Here is a 21,607-nt window from a genome sequence, read left to right as displayed (position 1 = left end):
AAAGGAAGAATTGTTCATTAGGGTCAATCAGGAAAGGGGTGGGATCATTTTGGATGAAAGAATGAGGCATTCAGGATGGGGGTGGTTCAGAAAGGCTGCAGGTGGTAATACAGAAATCCAGTTAGCGCTTTCCCTGTGGAGAATGGAAAGACTGGGAGCATAAAATAACACCTAACAGCACAGAAAGCAGATTACCTGCCATTCAGTTATTGAATTTACTATTGGTAAAAAGCTTGAACTATTAATAACCCAGGAAAGCCAGAGTAAGGGATCATCGTTCTAGTCCAGAAACATGTTCCTTACAGAATGCTCTGATAAACTCACTTCAGTGGGTTTAAATACATTGGTATGTCTAGTTGGATGACTTGTGTGTAGATGTGTGAAGCTACTAACGGTTTGTTGTTCTGTACTTCCTTCTAGTTCAGTTCTAAATATAAATTTAAGATTAGTGTTATCATCACATTACCTTGATAATATGTGCTGTGGCCATATTTTTCTCAATATACTTGGCTTTGTGGGTTCCTTGCAGGGTGATCTTAAGAATTCCAAGCAAAATGTAGGCAAAATACATTTAAATTAATGAAATCTATATTGCTCAATAAAAATATGCAGACCTTTTATTGATGGAATAATTAACCACCTAGGAACCTTTCCAAAACTGGTAGAAAGGGTCTTATGTGTATTTTTGAACTTCTGAGGTAGTGAGAGCAAAGAGCACTAAGTTTGCATTTTATAGCTAAAACCAACATACTTAATGCAAACATGAAGCAGTATCAGCACAGAGTTCCCTGGCACATGTAGTATTACACAATGAGAATTTGAAAGATACACAAATGAAGCATTTTATTCAAATAAACTGTTATTCATGATCCTAACTGTATTGGAATCCAAAATTCACAAATTAAAATTTGCTTTCAAGACCACTGTTTTTACCTGTAAGATGATAATTATTAGGGATTCTCTACACAGGGAGAAGTAAATTAAAATAAACTGAATTAAGACCACTTTAATTTTGAACAAGAGTGTTCACACAGGGGTTTAATGCTATTTAACTAATCCACTTCAAATTCAAACCTTGACTTAATTTGGATGAACTTTCCTAGATGTCCCCATATAGACAAGCCCTTAAAGTGAACCACTTAGTTCCACTCAGGTATTGATATAGTCAGGGCCGGCTCCAGGCACCAGCGCAGGAAGCAGGTGCTTGGGGCGGCCACGGGGAAGGGGTGGCACATCCGGCTCTTCGGTGGCAGGTTCCTCGGTCCCTCTCGGAGGGAAGGACCTGCCGCCGAAGTGCCGCCAATCGCGATTGTGGCTCCCCCCCGCACCCCACAGTTTCCAAGCGGTCATAAATTAGAATTTTTTACATGGTTAAAAATATGACAATTTTATTAAATGAAACACTGTTGGATCCACCTTTTCCAAAAAATAAGTGAAATTTTTCAAAACAAATGATTTTGTCCATGCTTCGTATGTTGGCCACATCATGGACTCATGGGACTCTTATGGTCCATACTGATCTCCTGTTCTATCTCCTTGCTTCTTTTCACCTCAAGTCTTTGAAATGAGTCATTTACAAACGTTGTGTAAAATTCCTATCCCCCTAGTCCGTTTTCATCTTTTGCTTCCCTTCACTCTACCAAAACTGCTCTTGCAAAGATCTTCATCATCATCTGGCTTGACATTGATCAAGGCCTGTACTCCATCCTCAATCTCTCTGATGTTCCTCCTGCTTGGGACATGCAGATTGCATCAGCATCTGCTCTCCGACACCCACATTACCTCTCTCTAACATAAGCATCTTCATCCATCATTTTGATTGCATTGTCCCACACCCCATTTTGAACTCTTCTACTTCTTCCTGTTACCTTCTTCCATCGTGTCCAGTTCAAACTTCATCCTCTAAACTTTAAGGAGAGAGTTCAGAAGAACCTTGATCTTTTATTAACCCTACCAGCACCAGTGACGCCAACCTCTGCAACTTTCTTGTTTGATCCTCCCATGAATGTATTCCCCAAATTAATTCATAAAAGCTGCCACTATTCTTTTTCAAAACCCTTCTGAAGAGGCATTTCTACACAGCAACTATAATAAATCAATCAACATACTATAACTCCACTGAGGGGCAGTTGGGGAAAGGTTATATTTTAAGCATATAAAAATAGAGAGAAAAATGTAGACATTTATAAAAATATGATAGTCTTCTCCCTTCTTATGTTGTTTGGCTTTTTGGAATGGAAGCTCTTTGTGCCAGAGACCATGGGAGAAATCCCAGTGCCACACAAATGAATAGAAGAACCCTCACTGATGTCAATAGGGCATCTCATTAGGTCAGAGTCACCCCCTTGTTTAATTTTATGTTTGCAGAGGCCTAGCAAAATGGGTTCATCATGATCATGATTGGGGCCCCTGGGCACTAGTGAAATTTAAATATTAAATAATTATTAGCACACAAAGCTAACCTGATTAAAGACATATGACAAAATGTCCAGCACAAACTATAGTTATTAAAACACTACCTGAAAAACCAGTGTTAATTCAGAGAGTCTTTAGGTTAGAAGAGGCAGCCACAGTAGAAGCTCATTCTTTTCTAAATTTTAAATTCACAGAACATTATTACTCTTTGTTTACAGTTATAAAAACTTTATTCAGAACAATTAACATAATTCACCTATTTACAATAAAATTAAGAGTTTTGAAAACTATAAAACATCAAAATACAGAGGAGCATTTACATTTAAGTTGTTCAAGCAATTAGGTTAAACAACAGGTTAAAAATGGTCAGGTTAAAAGTCTGAGCTCAAAATATTACAGCTACCATTTTTAAAAATTTCTAGTAAACTCTTTTCCTGTCTTCTGGTATCATGTTGGTGCTATCACCCTACATCACCACATTTATATTTTAGAACAAATTGACATCCCAATGCCTAAAGCATGGATATATTAATATAAGGGGCTGGTTCATTTATTTGTAAATGAAAAACGTAAGTTTAATAGTAGAAAATTTCAGTGAAAACATAAAAGCAATAAACTCAATGTTCTAATTACTTAAACATTTGGTGTATCATAATAAAGACTGAGAATTTGTAAGTGACATTAAAAAGGGATTTCTTAAAAAAGCTGTCACCACTGGTTCCTGAAGAGTTTGAGTACTGCGAGGCAGTAATTTATTATTATGCTTGCATGGGTTATAGAAACAGCACTATAAAATAAGTGGACATCACAATCGTCAACCTCCACCCCCTAGCCCAATGACTTGTTTCTATTTTCATGCTAAAACACATTAGTAAAAGTCTGTATGTGTTTATGGGAAGCCAGAAACCCATTAAAAAGTTTTGTAAAATTTAAATTGTAAAGATATATTTCAATGAAATTCACATTGGAAAGGTAAGTGGTCATTCTAGAATCGTGCATTACAGTGGCAGACATGGGCTGATAAGTCTCAGACAAGAAATACTGCAGCAGGGAAAAATCAAAGTCAATCCTTTACTTGAACGCTTGCAATCCTGCCTGAAATGATGAGCATCACATCTAAATCTTACTTTTTCTTAGAAACACGAATTAAAAGATTTGTTGATGTCCTTGATTTCAGACCCAACGTTACATTTCCTTCAGAAAGACTTCTAACAAGGTTCCTCTGCATATTTGGTTCTTGTTTCCGGCTTCTTGTTCCAATTCCTAATGAAGAAATAGATGTCATTTTAAAAACAAAACAAACAAACAAAAAAACCTCTTTCAAAAGTATGAGCATTATTTCTTTATTTTGTTTCATATTGGGGGCGACCAGAATCCACTATTGTGAGACAGTGTGTGGATTCTACAGCTTTTTCTACATTTATCAGAGTCTAGCTTTTATTATAAAAAAAAAAAAAAAGGTCAGCTCTTCTAGGTGAAACGATAATTTGCTCTGATAAGTTTGTAGTGGAAGATACAGAAACACGACCAATAAAGGAGGTATAGGAGTACACTTAACTTTGTGCCTTATTGAAAGGAACTATATAATGTATACATAATTTGTAGATATACATTTTACACTTTATTCTCCAGTATGCCTAATACCCTATTCAAATTTGTACATAGGGAAATTTGTCTAACTCAATTTTGAAAAAATAAAAAATAAAAATAGAACTTACTGCTAGCTATTGAGCACCACCTCATTCTTTCCCCGGAAGCATGCCTTTTTGGAAACAAAACTGCTACTATGATAAGAGCATAACTCTTTCTTCTTGCCCCCAGTGACATGGTATTTAAGTACATGACATATCTGAAGCATGTGTTACTAAATACCTGAAAGGTAGGCAAACTAATTTGCGTTTATCCCTTTTCTTTAAAAAAAAAAAAATTTTTTTGGTATGTCTAATATTTTGCGGTATTAAAGTAGGTACTCAAATACATGATTCCTTAACAATACAGTTATAGAAACTGGCGTTGGTATCCCTTATTTCCCAACACTTGGTAGAAATAAGTAACATGGAGATAGCACTCACTGTACACAGAAGTACAGAAGCATGTCTGTCTACTATAAACTTTGCTAAAGTCAGTAGACTGTAAAACATACAGCATTCTTCAACCTACTCTAAATTGTACAAGAGGATTATGCCAGCATTGGGAATGACCAAGCATGGTAGAGGAGGGAAGGCATAGGTAGCTTTAAAGTCATTTTTGCATCCTCCCCATTCCTGAGCTGTGCTGAATTCAGTTCTGATGTAGTTCACAATCTAGCTCAGAGTTTTCCATATAATCTCTTCCCATACATAAAGTTACAGAAAGCATTCAGCTTTTTTTGTTTTAAATTCTGTATGCTCTATTAAAGAAAGGAACAATACATCTAAAATACTGATTCCCTCTCCAAATGAAAGAGGATAGTAACCCTGGTGTGAGGTTGCTTTCCCCAAATAAAAACGAAACTGAAGTCCTGACAAAAATGTGCAGCACTATGCAAGATATTATAGAATACACCATGTGGGATTATGGTTAAGAGCTGTCCAGAGAGTAAAAATTCCATTTCTTGACAACTTTTGAAATTTGTGGAAGGAAAACCAAATCCTTTGAACATTTTTTTTTGGAAACAGTTATGTCAATATGTCTGTGTTTGGAGCAAAAAAGTCTTCGGAAGTGACCAGAGTGTCTACCCTGGACTTCAGAAACCTTATGTAGAAAACTTTATGAAAAGAAATACATTTTGGCTTTGAAAAAGCAATGCATTTTAATAAAGAACATTTAGTCAAAAATGTTCTGATTAGCTTTAGTTATGGTTGCTCTATGTGGAATTTTTCATGGTACAGGTGGGCTTCACAAGTTTTTGGAAAGATGAGAGTGAGGGTACTTAGTTAAAATTCATTTGGAGATTGCAACCAAGAGTAAATAGGAGCCTAAAAGGTGTAAAATCAAGAGTGAGCTGAGGTGATAAAGGGACCAGTTAAGAGAGAGATGTATCTGAAAAACTGGCTGGGGGAGATCAGATTAAGGAAGATAATTTACTTTTACAATGATTAAGATGTCACAGTTTGACTTTTAAATCTTGCTTTTAGCAGCTGTTCTTTCAAGGCAAAAAGGTTCAAGGGATATTTGCTAAGTGGGAAGGAGGACAGTTACAATACATGAACCTGGACAGTTCTTCCTAATACAAAATAGACTTAGCTTTGGGTGTTTTAGTAAATTTAGAAACACAAGTAAAAAATCATTAAATTTGAGGCAAATTTACAACAGATTACTTTGGATTAACCCTTGTGTAACACACCCTTCAATGCCAAGAGACTAACAATAATATAAAATACATTAGCATCTACAATGGGCATGCTGCACACACAGAGACTAAATGTTAAATTAGAACTAAGAAAGCCACACTTTTTTGGAAAATTGTGGGACAAATACTCTTCATACATTTTTAATCAGTAATAGAATTTGTTACAACAAAAAGTTTTCTACATTTCAGACAGAAGTTTCTTGCAAGCCACTATTATGATCACCTTTTACAGAATGTTTTGGGACACCACCTAGAGTATTGTAAACAATTTGCTAGCGACTAAAGAATCCTTAAAAAGAAGAACAGGAGTACTTGTGGCACCTTAGAGACTAACAAATTTAAATTTTCTAAGGTGCCACAAGTACTCCTGTTCTTCTTTTTGCGGATACAGACTAACACGGCTGTTACTCTGAAACTAAAGAATCCTTAAATATTGCTTGCAAATTTCATCTTCTCAACTTCACTGCTGTGTTTTCCCAAATGGTATCAAAAATTTATCTAATAAATCTCTTGTTGGAAAAGTAATCATGCTGTGTTAAAAGATGAAACAAGCATTCAAGAAAGGTTTGGCAAAGTGCTTAAGAGATTATTTTATTTCTCAATAAAAGCAGATCTGGAAATTCCATAGCAGGCACTTAAGTTTGATGCTTGTCAATGGGACTGTGCCAGATCAAACCTGCTACCAGTGAAGAGTTCGCTTTTAGAGTGCTTAAAATCATTAAAGTATCTATAAGGATTATGTTTTATCATTTAAATTTGTTATAAGCTTGGAATACTGGGACCATGCCTAATCAAGACCCAATAACTGACTAAACCTATTTCAAGTTGGGTTGTTGGTTTTTTTTGGTGTTTGTTTTTTAAATGAATGGACATACCATATTCAGCAAGCAGCTTAGCTGACTGATCACAGCAACAAACCATGAAAATGAGAAACTGTAAATGTCAAAATTTAATCTTGGACCTCCTACACAACCAGCCATGGCCACAAATTCCAGTTTAATATCGTAAGTTATAGTTTTGACACTTACCTGCTTTTTTGGGCACTCTTAAAGGTTTATGACTTAACAAGATATCCTGTCGAATACGCTTTGCAGACACAGGATTTTGCAGGCTACTTAATCCACTGTTTGGCACAGAACTTGAAAAAAAAGACAAATAAAAAGTTTACTTTTAGTGAAGTGATGTTAAGCCCACTCACTGTACCTTGGTATTTCAGGACATGCAGTCTGAAAATATATTAGACAGTATCACCTAGTATTAGTGGGTCTTATTAAGAAAATGCAACAGAATAAACTCAATTTTCTTTCTGGTCTGTCTTCAGATTTCATTTCAAACAGTTTTCTTTTAAGGCTTTGTAGTACAATCTTGTAGGAATGTATTAATTGTGAAAAAACAAACAAACAAACAAAAAAACTAAGTATATCATTTCATGAAACAAGGTAGTCCAAAATTCCATTGACATTTTGGGAAGCAATGGATGCTAATTGGATGGTCACAATTAAGGACATAAACATACTAAACAGAAACCAGATGCAACATGTATAAAAAGTTCTTCAAATGGTCAAGCTGTGTATATTGCTCTAGTCAATTTTTTAATTACTACAATAATTCTCCCTCTGCCTCCATATAGTGGAGGTGGATGGGTAGAGGGAGACAATCATTTCACAGCTAAGCTTTAAGAAGGTGGTTGAAGCTGATAGTTTACTAAAAGAAAAAAACTAGCATTTTATAGTATTTCAACTAATGGAATTAAAGCATGACAATGAACTACAATGAACATGAAGTTGTCAGTGACATCACACTCCTTCCACTATTGTCCCGCCCACCCTCTATGACCTGATTCTGCAAGACAACTTTGAAATCAAGATACAGTAAGTTTTAAAATATAAACCACAGCCACATTTCTACATGTTTTCTTGTTTCTCTTACAGTATTTTATAGCACTATCCTTCATACTTTAAAGACTGTTTTGTTAAAAAACTTGTGTTCTACTCAAATACACAAACAGGAAAACTGATTAAGGTTAGGACTGCTTCCTGCTACTGCTGGGGCCCCTTTATCTCTGAAGCCTGGCTCCTGGGAAGATGATCCACTCTCAGTGGGGGCATGTGAGGAGCCTTTAGCAAGGGACCCATCCCCTTTCCTCCCAGTGTTACTAATGACTGGCTTCCAGTCACTGACCTGGAAAGTAGGGTTACTGGTTATTATGTTTGCTGGGGGGGGGGGGGGGGGGAAGAAGGGATGGTTGAGATTTAGACTTTGTATTTCAATGCTTGATTGGGAGGGATATATTTGGTGTAGGGAGGGCATGGGGGGGGGGAAAGAGGAGAAAAATATAAGGAATGCTATCTCTCTTCCTTCTCCATAAACAAGCATATGGTTTCCTTCTCACTTTCCCCCACCCAGAGATAGATAAGAGAGGGTGAAATGTGTCTCATCTGGTTTTAGGAATTAGTGTGTCACTTGTGGTCAGACAGCATGATTTTAGGGAGAAAGAGAAGAGAGTATTACTGAGAGAGCAAGTCCTGAGGTTTCCTCTAAAGTTATCCTGGTTCGGAGAGCAGGAAAAAGTGTGTGGGGGATGTGGGGGTGGGGATAGTGAAGCCGCTGTTTTGGAGAGGCAATAAAGGCTCTATGACTTTAGTGGTTCAAATGGAAGACAGTGGAATGCTTTAGTTTTAGAAGAGTTTCTACTGTAACATAATATTTGCGTCTAATCAAGCAAAAGAAAGTCTCAGAAACAAAAAAGGTAATTATGTACATTTCTAGGATTAACCTCTTAACCTTAGGAATTAGTGAGTGATTTTGTAGCAAACTTAACTGAGGCATTTCATGTACTCTGAGAAATGTAGTTATTTTTCTTTAGAATGCTGTGCACTGCTTTGACGAAATGCCACAGGCATCTAGATTGTTGAGCTAAACTCATAATTATTTGAGAATACGTGGAAATACAAAGGATACCTCTCCCAGCCCAAAAAGCAACAACAAAACACTTCTTTTTAAATTTAAATTGATGTCAACCAAAGCATGAGCATGGAGCTTCTTCACTTCTTGGAACGACCAGGAAGATCAGACCTGTTTTAAAAAGATACCAGAACAGTGATGCAGCCTGTGCTGCATTTCTGAAACCTGTGCCTTTGCTAAATTAGGAATAACTGAAGATTTGTTTTTTTCTTCAAATGATATACACTCATAAAATTAGGGTTGTATTTCTCACTCAGATGTGCTTATGTGTGTGTGTATAACTACTTGAAACTTGATATCCGGATTCATGACTTCTCCAGAAGCATTTTATGGATAGAGCCTTGATTCATACATTAAAAAATAACTTATGCTGGAATGTATTACTGACTGTATCAACCAATGCCAATCTATAACAGCAACTTAATTAAAGGGATGCTGTTTTTTTGTTTTTAATTAAAAACAAAATTTTCTGCTAAAGGACCTTTGAATAGCATCTCCTGAAATAAAAAAAAAACCCTCTTAAAAATCGGTGTGGTGTGAGAGGGATATTTCTACTACCCTGATGTTCAGAAGTGATTTTTTACAGGCCACAAAGTAACTCCACAAAACATGAGGCCTCCCTTTATCCTTCATGCCCTTCCCTTGCATAGAAGTCTACTTGCTGCCCTTCCAGTTTCAGCTTTGCTGCTGCTATTACTAGTAAACATCCTCTTTCAGGATCTAAGTAGTGCAGTTCATGAGAGTGAAGTTATAATGGTTGAGACAGAAATTGTAACTGACTAACAAAATAGTGAAATTGATAACACACACAGAGTGATGTCAAATGCATGAAAAACATTTCTTATCTCTTTCAGTTTTGGTAATCTTCAGTGTTTTCTGTAACAGTAGGCACAACATTTTCAGATAGCGATTTGATTTTCAAATTGATGATGCAATTTCCCCTTCTAAATCAGAAGTCATTTTCCCACATATAGTGTAAGACAGTTATAGAAAATGCAATGTTAGTCTGTATTGATTCTACTAAAACTAAAAAATAGTTCGTATAAAAAACCCCTTAAGAACAGATTCTACGTAACCTGGGAAGGTTAATACTTAAATCTGAATTGTCAAAGCCACTGTGGGTCAGAATAATCTCTCATATTTCTGGATACCAGTGACTTGGTAAAAACTTCTTCACATGTGGGAAAATGTTACAGGATGAGAATTGTGATGAAAATGAAAGCAGTAGGTAAAAGCTCATTTGAATGGCAGTAGAACAGACACTGTTTTAAAATTACCTTAATAACTTCCTTTTTCTCTCAGCAGCAGAAGTCATTGCCATATAAGAAGGCTGCTCATGTATTGGACCAGGATTTCTGTTCAGCAATGATGGGAGACCAAGTCTGAAATTAAAATAAGATACTAATTTAAATTATGAAAACCCTATCCTGTGTGAAAACAGTTATTTCTCACTTTAAGCCAAGTAAGTGTTTTTCAACTGAAAAACACAGTACTGGTAATAAAATGAACTTATTCCAAATAAAAGCAGAAATATAGTTATAATGTCTTTTTTGAAAGGTTAGGACATACTTTATAACTTTCCTTTTGAAAGCCAAAACATGGTACTATGATATTAGTAGTTAACATATATATGGCAGTTTTCATCAGGGGACTACAAAGTGCCTTTGAAGGATGATTAGTATTTCCCCATTTTACAGATAGGAACATTTCTTAACTTCTCTGAATCTCAGTTTTTCTAAAGCCACACAGAAGCAGTACTGGGAATAGTACCCAGTTTTCCTGACTCCCAGTAAGTGCCCTCTACCTCATCTCCAGTCTATTAGGTAGCAAAATACATCCAAAATGACCAGAAAATTTAACAACTTAATTTGTAGTTTGTTTTTAATGTCTTATTAAAACAGGATAGGAGTTTGAAAAATGCTAAGTGTTGGCTTGACTCTCCTCTGCACTGAAGTCAATGGAAATTTTACTATTGACCTATGCTGAGAACTTCTGAAGAAAAAAAAAAAAAATCACATCATTAGTTATTTAAGTTTACTAGAAAAATAGAAAACAGTATAATTAAAACAGATTGCATGAAAAGAAGCAATATAAAACAAAGCATGTAGGAAAAGAGGAATAGGAAAAGAATGAGGAATTCTCCTCATGCACGGATGCACATAACTACCTTTGTAAAACACTGCTGTTGCTGCACAGGTGTGACTCCTTTTCAGACAAGTCAGCAGAAGGGTCATTTGTGTTACTTGTACCTTCGTACAGAGTCACTGTTGAGTTCATGTCTGTCTGTTCACATTCTGGTATCATGTTATATGTGAAGTCCATGTCACACTCTTCTTTCAAAGGGAAATGAATGTCTACATTACAATTGTTAACTTCGGGAAGGCTTGCTACTTGTAATGGTTGCTTTACCACAGTCTGTGTACAAAAGATTGGCATAGATTTTCTGCAAACTTCTGGTGTGTATACAATAGGACGGACCTCCTTGCTGAGGGAATCCTCCAGGCAACTAAGGCTAGACTGTTCAGAAGCTTCAGGACTTTGTGCTGTTGCTGGAGAGTTCATGAGCTTCCGCCTTGTTCTTTTTTGTGGAGGGACTGCACATTCGCTTATATGTTGCGCATTTTTCTTGATTTCTTCTGAAGGCACTCCTGAAGGTGTACCTGTTCAACACAGTGAAGACTAGTTAGCAGTTTACCGAAACTCTGTTCATTAGAGCACTGCTTTCCCACTCACCCACAATCCAAACTAGTGTAGCTGGTTTCATTTCTTTGCCCCTCTTTCCTCCCTCCTCTGCCAAAAAAAATAAACTTCTATGCAAAAAAAAGCTATTAGAAATAACTTCTGTTAAATTAACACATTTGTATTTAAAGGAAAGAATACAATGATTTCTATTATGGTAGTTACCTGTACTGCAAAATTTGGGCTCTGTTGTGCAAGGTGCTGCACACACGCATGCACACAGATCTCTGTCCTAAAGAGCTTACAATCTAAGTTCAAACAACACACTCCAGATGAGTGTGACGAAAAAACAGAAAGAAGACAGTGACCAGGGAATGGTGCATAAAGATAACGCAAGTAAGATCAGATGATTACACAGGTTAGCTATTGTACACCTTAGTTGTTCCTGAAGATTTTAAGTCATAAGTTATTATTATTATTATTATTTTTTTTTTTTAAGGAAAGAGCACCTGGCCACAACTGCCCCCACAATGTAGCCATTGTTAGTTTGGCTGACTTCTAGTAAGTATTGCAAACTGTGGGGCAGGTGTGGTCATGAGGTGGAAGGAGAGAGGATTGTTATAACAAGTGGAGAGTAGAGGAGGAGATGAGAACAGGGAAGAAACCTTGGAGCTAATAAGAAAAGAGAAGAAGAGTAGGAAGGTTACATTGGATCTCGTCACTCTTCTAAAAACAACCCCATTTCCAACAAACAATTAAAAAAATTAAATGTTTTCTGAAAATCTTTAAAATGTCAAAGGAAGCAATAAAGTAGACATCCATGATCACACCTAACAGAGAATACTTTATTTACCCCCTCAGAAAGTGGAATGACTAAAGTATTATGGCTTGATTTAAAACAAAAACAACTGAGGGGAGAAAAGAGGGAAGATCCTATTTTTGCTGAAGTTGTTAGCAAAGGAGAATCAGTGTAAGATATATACCATTGTTTAAATAGCTGGGTTAGTGGTGACCCTGGTCAATGGGTAGTTTATAATATAAGTAAAACAATTCTCATGTTACAAATCGAAGCTAATAGAGGCCAGTCATAAAAGTGAAATGTTCCTATATTTTACTTTCATTTTAACTTTTAAACTGATGAAGTAAACTCAGATATGCTTAAAATTACACCTACTATGGACTGGCTTCACTTCAATTTGCAGTCTCAGAATCACACTTTACCTCTACTCTGCTTGTTTAATTCTTATGACCAGGTAAGTAGTTCGTAGCTTGCTCAGGAAATAATCTGAAATGTTAAACTGCAGTACTCATTCAGGAGGACTGATGAAAAAACTTTTGACTGAGAAAAAACTGAATGCAATTTTAGAAGTGAATTTTGAGTTTATCAACCTGAAACGTTCCTTAACTTTAGTCTTCTCCCACAGAGATTACCCTAGAGCTTTTAACAGCTCGAAAAATGTTTTAAGGATAGAAAGTTGATTAAAAAAATAGGTAATATAACAACTCTCATTTTTGCCACAAAATTACAGTATATACAAACTATAAGACCAGACAGCACATAGCAAATAATAAACTAATTTTAGTTTGTAACTAAAGCTTAACCACAATACCTTTTCTGTGCAGTAAAGGGGACGGCAGCAGTGAAATGTAAATAGAGAAACAATCATAGAATCGTAGAATATTAGGGTTGGAAGAGACCTCAGGAGGTCATCTAGTCCTATCCCCTGCTCAAAGCAGGACCAACACCAACTAAATCATCCCAGCCAGAGCGTTGTCAAGCCGGGCCTTAAAAACCGCTAAGGATAGAGATTCCACCACCTCCCTAGGTAACCCGTTCCAGTGCTTCACCACCCTCCTAGTGAAATAGTATTTCCTAATAGCCAACCTAGACCACCCCCACTGCAACTTGAGACCATTGCTTCTTGTTCTGTCATCTGCCACCACTGAGAACAGCCTAGCTCCATCCCCTTTGAACCCCCCTTTCAGGTAGCTGAAGGCTGCTATGAAATCCCTCCTCACTCTTCTCTTCTGCAGACTAAATAACCCCAGTTCCCTCAGCCTCTCTTCATAAGTCATGTGCCCCAGCCCCCTAATCATTTTTGTTGCCCTCTGCTGGACTCTCTCCAATTTGTCCACATCCCTCTGTAGTGGGGGGACCAAAACTGGACACAATACTCCAGGTTTGGCCTCACCAATGCCGAATAGAGGGGAATAATCACTTCCCTCGATCTGCTGGCAATGCTCCTCCTAATACAGCCCAATATGCCATTGGCCTTCTTGGCAACAAGGGCACACTGCTGACTCATATCCAGCTTCTCGTCCACTGTAATCCCCAGGTCCTTTTCTGCAAAACTGCTGCTTATTCAGTGGGTCCCCAGCCTGTAGCGGTGCATGGGATTCTTCCTTCCTAAGTGCAGGACTCTGCACTTGTCCTTGTTGAACCTCATCAGATTTTTTTTGGCCCAATCCTCCAATTTGTCTAGGTCACTCTGGACCCTATCCCTATCCTCCACCGTATCTACCTCTCCCCCCCCCCTCCCATTTTAGTGTCATCTGCGAACTTGCTAAGCGTGCAATTCATCCCATCATCCAGATCATTAATTAAGATGTTAAACAAAACCGGCTCCAGGACTGACCCCTGGGGCACTCTGCTTGATACTGGCTGCCAACTAGACATCGAGCCGTTGATCACTACCCATTGAGCCCAACAATCTAGCTATCTTTCTATCCACCTTATAGCCCATTCATCCAATCCAGACTTTTTTAACTTGCTAGCAAGAATACTGTGGGAGACGGTATAGAAAGCTTTACTAAAGTCAAGCTATATAACAACCATCACTTTCCCCATATCCACAGAGCCAATTATCTCAACATAGAAGGCAATTAGGTTAGTCATGCATGACTTGCCCTTGGTGAGTCCATGCTGACTGATCCTGATTGCTTTCCTTTCCTCCAAGTGCTTCAAAATGGATTCCTTGAGTACTGCTCCATGATTTTGCCAGGGACTGAAGTGAGGCTGACTGGTCTATAGTTACCCGGGTTCTTTCTCTTCCCTTTTTTAAATATGGGCATTATATTTGCCTTTTTCCAATTGTCCAGGACCTCCCCTGATTGCCACGAATTTTCAAAGATAATGGCCAATGGCTCTGCAATCACATCAACCAACTCCCTCAGCACCCTTGGATGCATTAGATCTGGATCCATGGACTTGTACAAGTCCAACTTTTCTAAATAGTCCTTAACCTGTTCTTTCGCTACAGAGGGCTGCTCACCTCCTTCCCATACTGTGTTGCCCAGTGCAGCAGTCTGGGAACTGACCTTGTCTGTGAAGACAGAGGCAAAAAAAGCATTGAGTACTTCAGCTTTTTCCACATCATCTGTCACTATGTTGCCTCATTCAATAAGGGTTCCACACTTACTCTGACCTTCTTCTTGTTATTAACATACCTGCAGAAACCCTTCTTGTTACCCTTCACATCCCTTGGCCTTCCTGATTACACCCCTGCATGCTCTAGCAATGTTTTTATACTCCTCCCTAGTCATCTTAAAGCAAACAAAAGGGAGTACGTCTTCACACAATGTACAGTCAACCTGTGGAACTCCTTGCCAGAGGATGCTGTGAAGGCCAAGACTATAACAGGATTCAAAAAAGACCTAGATAAGTTCAGGGAGGATAGGTCCATCAATGGCTATTAGCCAGATAGACTAGGATGAAGCATCCCTAGCCTCTGTTTGCCGGAAGCTAGGAATGGGTGACAGGGAATGGATCACTTAATGATTACTTGTTTTGTTCATCCCCTCTGAAGTGACCTGGTATTGACCAGTGTCAGAAGCCAGGATACTGGGCTGGATGGACCATTGGTCTGACCCAGTATGACCATTCTTATGTTCTTTATGATTGGCAGTTTAAATATCCTCTTTTCTTAATCTTACTATTCCTTGCTATGAGGTGTTCACCCCACATTGGCCTTGAAAAGGTTAAGGTGGTCCAGATAGAGCCAATTAATCTTAGAGGCCTCACCTGGTTGAGAGTCTGGCTTGAATGAGAATGACAAATGGCTGATAATGAGGGCAAGGTAACGGGATGGGAGCTGATTCCCCAGACACAGTCATGAGGAGATGCCCCAGTGGAGAGTGAACTCTGGGACACTCCTAATTAGAACTTTTTGTACCCTGCTAGATAACTCCTCTCCCTTCCCTCTAAACTTAACCCAAAGACTTTCAGCAGGCTTTTTTTCATTATACTGTTTCATTTCACAGCTGTGGAATTTTTGTTTGAGTGTAGCATAAATGGGAGATATGTTTCAAAAATAATTTCCCAGTCTCATTTAATTTCCCCTACCACTATCTTTTATAGCCATACTGTGGTACAGACAGCTATTTTTCTCAAAGCCCATTGGTCGATAATAGGCAAGAAGGTTTTTTTTTTTTTTGGTTTATAAACTACTTTCAATTGGCGCTCTTGCAAGAGCACTAATGATTCCATTTATAGTTCACTACAAGGTCCGCTCTCTCATCCTTGGCCTTTTGTCAAGTGCTGTATACATTTTTACTGTAAAACGAATGCCCTTTATTCAGAATACGTACCTTCTGTCACAACTAAAAATTGTGACCAAGGCTTCCATTTAAGGGTTTTTGGACAGCTTATATTCTGAAATCCAACAAAGCTTTATCCAGCAAATCCATTTCTAGTCTTTGAAATAACTATCCATTAAACATTTCAGGACACATTTTTAAATATTAATTTATGAGGCTTTGCTGCAGCTTATATGCATCTGAAAGTGTGTGTTTCGGGAAAAAGTAGTGGTTAGTGTTCTATTTGTCTGCCGTTACATTCCGACAATGAGGTTCCAATTTCAGAAAGTTTGCTTACTGTAAGATGCTGGGTTATTGAAATGTGCTAAGAATGACTAGGAAGGAAGTCTGTGATACACAAACATCTTGGAGGGAGTGCCAAGTTTTAGAAGCTTCTACAAGACTAAATACAGAAAACACTTTTAAATTAACTGTAAATGTGAGCATTTAAGCCATGAATTAGATAGGTGGAGAACACAAAATTATTGCCAACATTAATAATTTGTTGAACTTCATCACAGTAAGAAATATTTCATACTGCAAAACAAGTACATTAATAAAAAGCAGATTGCAGGGGTTCTATTTGGGCAAATATAAGCTAGGAATAAAAATGCCTTTAAAATAACTAACATAACCAGAATGAAATTCATAGTAAAGAACAAGTTAAAATGAAACAGAATACTAAGGCAAAGTGGCCAAGATACTAGAAATAAAGGGAATATCCTATTGTAATCTCTTGATTCTAGCATATGGGGCTTTAAGAAAAACACTAAATATTGTGAGATTCATGAGAAAATTATGAGAGTTGTCAACACTGCTTACAATGTTACTGTCACAGCCTCGGGCTAGCTAAGACTGGAACTAGAGAGCAAAGCGTCAAAGCCAGAAAGGAGAAAAGACACAGGAGCTGTGGAAGAACATAAGAACAGCTAGGCTGTGTCCATCTAGCCCAGTATCCTGTCTTCTGATGGCAGCCAATGCCAGATGCCTCAAAGGGAATGAACAGAACAAAACAATTATCAAGTGATCCATCCTGTCATCCAATCCCAGCATCTGGCAGTCAGAGACTTAGGAGCACCCAAAGAATGGGGTCGAATCCCTGACCATCTTGGTTAATAGCCATTGATGGCCTCCATGAACCTAATTCTTTTTTGAACCCAGTTATAGTTTTGGCCTTCACAATATCCCCTGGCAATGAGTTCCACAGATTGACTGTGTGTTGTGTGAAGCAGTATTTCCTCCTTTGTTTATTTTAAACCTGCTGCCTTTTCATTTCATTAGGTGACCCCATGTTCTTATATTATATGAAGTGATAAATAAAACTTCCTTATTCACTTTCTTCACATCATTCATGATGGAGGAGGAAAGACATCTTTCTTTCTAGGTCCTTACATCCAGGCTACATCTAAATCTTGTTATGCAGATGCAACCAACATCTCTAAGGCCTTGTCTACACTGCTACTTACAGCGCTGAAACTTTCTTCGCTCAAGGGTGTGAACACGCCCCCCCGGAGCACTGCAAGTTTCAGCGCTGTAAAGTGGCAGTGCAGATAGTACTACAGAGTTGGTAGCTGCGCTCCCAGCGCTGGTAGCTATGCCCCTCATGGAGGTGGTTTTATTACAGTGCTGGGAGAACTCTCCCAGTGCTGGAGCCGTGACTACACAGCCACATTAAAGTGCTGCCGTGGCAGCGCTTTAACGTCGGCTGTGTAGACATATCCTAAGATTATATTTACATTGCAGCTGGGAGCGTGTGTCTCCACCTGGATCGACAGACTCGCATTACCTCTACTCAAGCTAGTATACTAAAAATAGCAGTGTGGCTGTAGCAACACAGTTGGCAGCTTGAGCTAACTGCCCTACTCCAAGCCTGCCTGACCCTCAGGGCCTAAACTTGGGTGGCTGGTCCAAGCCGCTGCCCACGCTGCAATGCCTACCTTGCTATTTTTAGCATGTTAGCTTGAGTCTAGCTCTCAGCTGTAGTGTAGATGTATCCAGTGATAGCCTTTCCTATTCATCCATACAGTAAAACATGTCCAAGATCTCATTATCTCACATTCCAATGACTGCATCATTCTTCTCTGGCCTTGATTAATGCAACCTTGTCCTGCTCATATCCATTAAAAATGCTGCTGCTAATCCCCTTTGCTCATGTCACCCGTCTCTTTACATCACTCCACTGGGTCCCACTTCTCTATTGCATTAAACATAAGCTACTTGTTTCCATGGCCAATTCCCAGCCTACCTATCATCCCATTTGCTATACAGGTGTTGACACCCACACCTCCAATTGGCCTATGATGCCAGCCTCTATTGTCCACTTGTTAAAATGTTAACAAGCACCATCATGCTTTCTCAGAGGCTGCACCTCATACTTGGGAGGAATTCCCCATAAATATCAGCAAAACTAACATATTGTCCTGTGTCTATGTCATATGTCAGACACATAGATGAACATAGATGAATTAGTTGGGGAAGAGTCAACATGTTTTTTGTAAACGGGAAATCATGCCTCACCAATTTGCTAGAATTCTTCGAGGAGGTCAACTAGCATGTGGACAAGGGGGATCCAGTGGATATGGTATACTTAGATTTTCAGAAAGCCTTTGACAAAGTCCCTCTCCAAAGGCTCTTAAGCAAAAGTAAGCTGTCATGGGATAAGAGGGAATCCTCTCATGGATTGGTAACAGGTTAAAAGATAGGAAACAAAGGGTAGGAATAAATGGTCAGTTTTCAGAACGGAGAGAGGTAAATAGTGGTGTCCCCGAGGGGTCTGTACTGGGACCAGTCCTATTCAACATTTCATAAATGATCTGGAAAAAGGGGTAAACAGTGAGGTGCAAAATTTGCAGATGATACAAAACTACTCAAGATAGTTAAGTCCCAGGCAGACTGCAGAGAGCTACAAAAGGATCTCTCAAAATTGGGTGACTGGGCAACAAAATGGCAGATTAAATTCAATGTTGATAAATGCAAAGTAATGCCCACTGGAAAATATAATTCCAACTATACATATAAAATGAAGGGGTCTAAATTAGCTGTTACCACTCAAGAAAGAGATCTTGGAGTCATTGTGGATAGTTCTCTGAAAACATCCACTCAATGTGCAGTGGCAATCAAAAAATCGAACAGAATGTTGGGAATCATTAAGAAAGGGATAGATAATAAGGGAGAAAATATTTTGCCTCTATATAAATCTATGGTACGCCCACATCTTGAATACTGTGTGCCGATGTGGTCACCCCATCTCAAAAAAGATATACTGGACTTGGAAAAGGTTCAGAAAACGGCAACAAAAATGATTAGGGGTATGAAACGGTTGCCATATGAGGAGAGATTAATAAGACTGGGAGTTTTCTGCTTGGAAAAGAGACGACTAAGGGGGGATATGGTTGAAGTCTATAAAAATCATGACTAGTGTCAAGGAAGAAAATAAGGAAATGTTATTCACTCCTCCTCATAACACAAGGACTAGGGGTCACCAAATGAAATTAATAGGCAGCAGGTTTAAAACAAACAAAAGGAACTATTTCTTCACACTACGCAGTCAACCTGTGGAACTCTTTTCAAGGGGATGTTGTGAAGACCAAGACTATAACAGGGTTCAAAAAAGAACTAGATAAATTCATGGACGATAGGTCCATCAATGGCTATTAGCCAGGATGGGCAGGGATGGTGTCCCTAGCATCTGTTTGCCAGAAGCTGGGAATGAGCACAGGGAATGGATCACTTGATGATTGCTTGTTCATTCCTTCTGGGGAACCTGGCATTGGCCACTGTCGGAAGACAGGATATTGGGCTAGATGGACCTTTGGTCTGACCCAATATGGTAGTTCTTATGTTTTTACTTACAGATGGGAGAACTCTATCTTGGGAAGCAGTATCTCAGAAAAAGATCTGGGGATTGTGGTGAATAATCAGCTGAACATGAGCTCCCAGTGTGATGCTGTGGCCAAAAGAGCTAATGCGATCTCGGGATGCATCAACAAGGGAGTCTTGAGTAGAAATAGAGAGGATATTTTACCTCTGTATTTGGCACTGGTGCAACCATTCCTAGAATATTGTGTCCAGTTCTGGTGCCCCCAATTCAAGAAGGATGCTGATAAATTGGAGAGGGTTCAGAGAAGAGCCATGACAATGATTAAAGGATTAGAAAACATGCCTTATATAGACTCAAGGAGCTCAATCTATTTAGCTTAACAAAGGGAAGGTTAAGGGGTGACTTGATTACATTCTATAAGTACCTACATGGGGAACAAATATTTAATAATGGGCTCTTCAATCTAGCAGAGAAAGGTATAACACAATTCAATGACTGGAGATTGAAGCTAGACAAATTCAGACTGGAAACAAGGTGAAAATAGCCCAACACTGTGGCATTTAACTTCAGAAAGGGGAACTATGCAAAAATGAGGGGGTTAAACAGAAATTAAAAAGTACAGTGACTAGAGTGAAATTCCTGCAAGCTGCATGGACACTTCTCAAAGACACCATAATAGAGGCCCAACTTAAATGTATATCCCAAATTAAAAAACACAGTAAAAACTAAAAAAGAGCCAGCGTAGCTTAACAACCATGTAAAAGAAGCAGTGGGAGATAAAAAGGCATCTTTTAAAAAGTGGAAGTCAAATCCTAATGAGGTAAATAGAAAGGAGCATAAAAACCACCAAATTAAGTGTAAAAATGTAATAAGAAAAGCCAAAAAGGAGTTTGAAGAACAGCTAGCCAAAAACTCAAAAGGCCTCTCCAAAGGCTCTTATGTAAATTAAGTTGTCATGGATAGGAGGGAAGATCCTTTCATGGATTGATAACTGGTTAAAAGACAGGGAACAAAGGGTAGGAATAAATGGTAAATTTTCAGAATGGAGAGGGGTAACTAGTGGTGTTCCCAAGGGTCCCTAAGTGATTGTACAACAAATGGCAAATGAAATTTACTGTGGATAAATGTGAAATAATGCACATTGGGAAAAATAACCCCAACTATACATACAATATGATGGGGGCTAATTTAGCTACAACTAATCAGGAAAAAGATCTTGGAGTCATCATGGATAGATCTTTGAAGACGTCCACGCAGTGTGCAGTGGCGATCAAAAAAGCAAACAGGATGTTAGGAATCATTAAAAGGGAATAAGAGAACAAGACGGAGAATATCTTATTGCCCTTATATAAATTCATAGTACGCCCACATCTTGAATACTGCATACAGATGTGGTCTCATCTCAAAAAAGATATACTGGCATTAGAAAAGGTTCAGAGAAGGGCAACTAAAATGATTAGGGGTTTGGAATGGGTCCCATATGAGGAGAGATTAAAGAGGCTAGGTCTTTTCAGCTTGGAAAAGAGGAGACTAAGGGGGGATATGATAGAGGTATATAAAATCCATGAGTGACGTGGAGAAAGTGTTCTCATAATATAAGAACTAGGGGGGCCCACCAAATGAAATTAATGGGCAGCAGGTTTAACACAAATAAAAGGAAGTTCTTCTTCACACAGCACACAGTCAACTTGTGGAACTCCTTGCCTGAGGAGGTTGTGACGGCTAGGACTATAACACGGTTTAAAAGAGAACTGGATAAATTCATAGAGGTTAAGTCCATTAATGGCTATTAGCCAGGATGGGTAAGGAATGGTGTCCCTAGC

The 21,607-nt window shown here is 38.5% G+C and overlaps 1 protein-coding gene across 1 annotated transcript in view; it reads right to left on the bottom strand.

The window, feature by feature from the left end:
• Positions 1–2,679: 2,679 nt before the first annotated feature.
• Positions 2,680–21,607, bottom strand: part of KIF18A (kinesin family member 18A) — a 109,687-nt gene continuing 90,759 nt past the window's right edge. The window contains exons 15-18 of the mRNA XM_054027137.1: positions 10,878–11,370; positions 9,988–10,092; positions 6,775–6,884; positions 2,680–3,678 (exon numbers count right to left, since the gene is read on the bottom strand). Coding sequence (XP_053883112.1) covers positions 3,539–3,678; positions 6,775–6,884; positions 9,988–10,092; positions 10,878–11,370 — 848 coding nt within the window. The 3' untranslated portion in view covers positions 2,680–3,538. The remainder of the gene's footprint in view (positions 3,679–6,774; positions 6,885–9,987; positions 10,093–10,877; positions 11,371–21,607) is intronic.

Source organism: Malaclemys terrapin, chromosome 4 (genome assembly GCF_027887155.1).
Source record: "Malaclemys terrapin pileata isolate rMalTer1 chromosome 4, rMalTer1.hap1, whole genome shotgun sequence".
Lineage (NCBI taxonomy): Eukaryota > Metazoa > Chordata > Testudines > Emydidae > Malaclemys > Malaclemys terrapin.
This window is presented reverse-complemented; position numbering and strand designations above follow the sequence as displayed.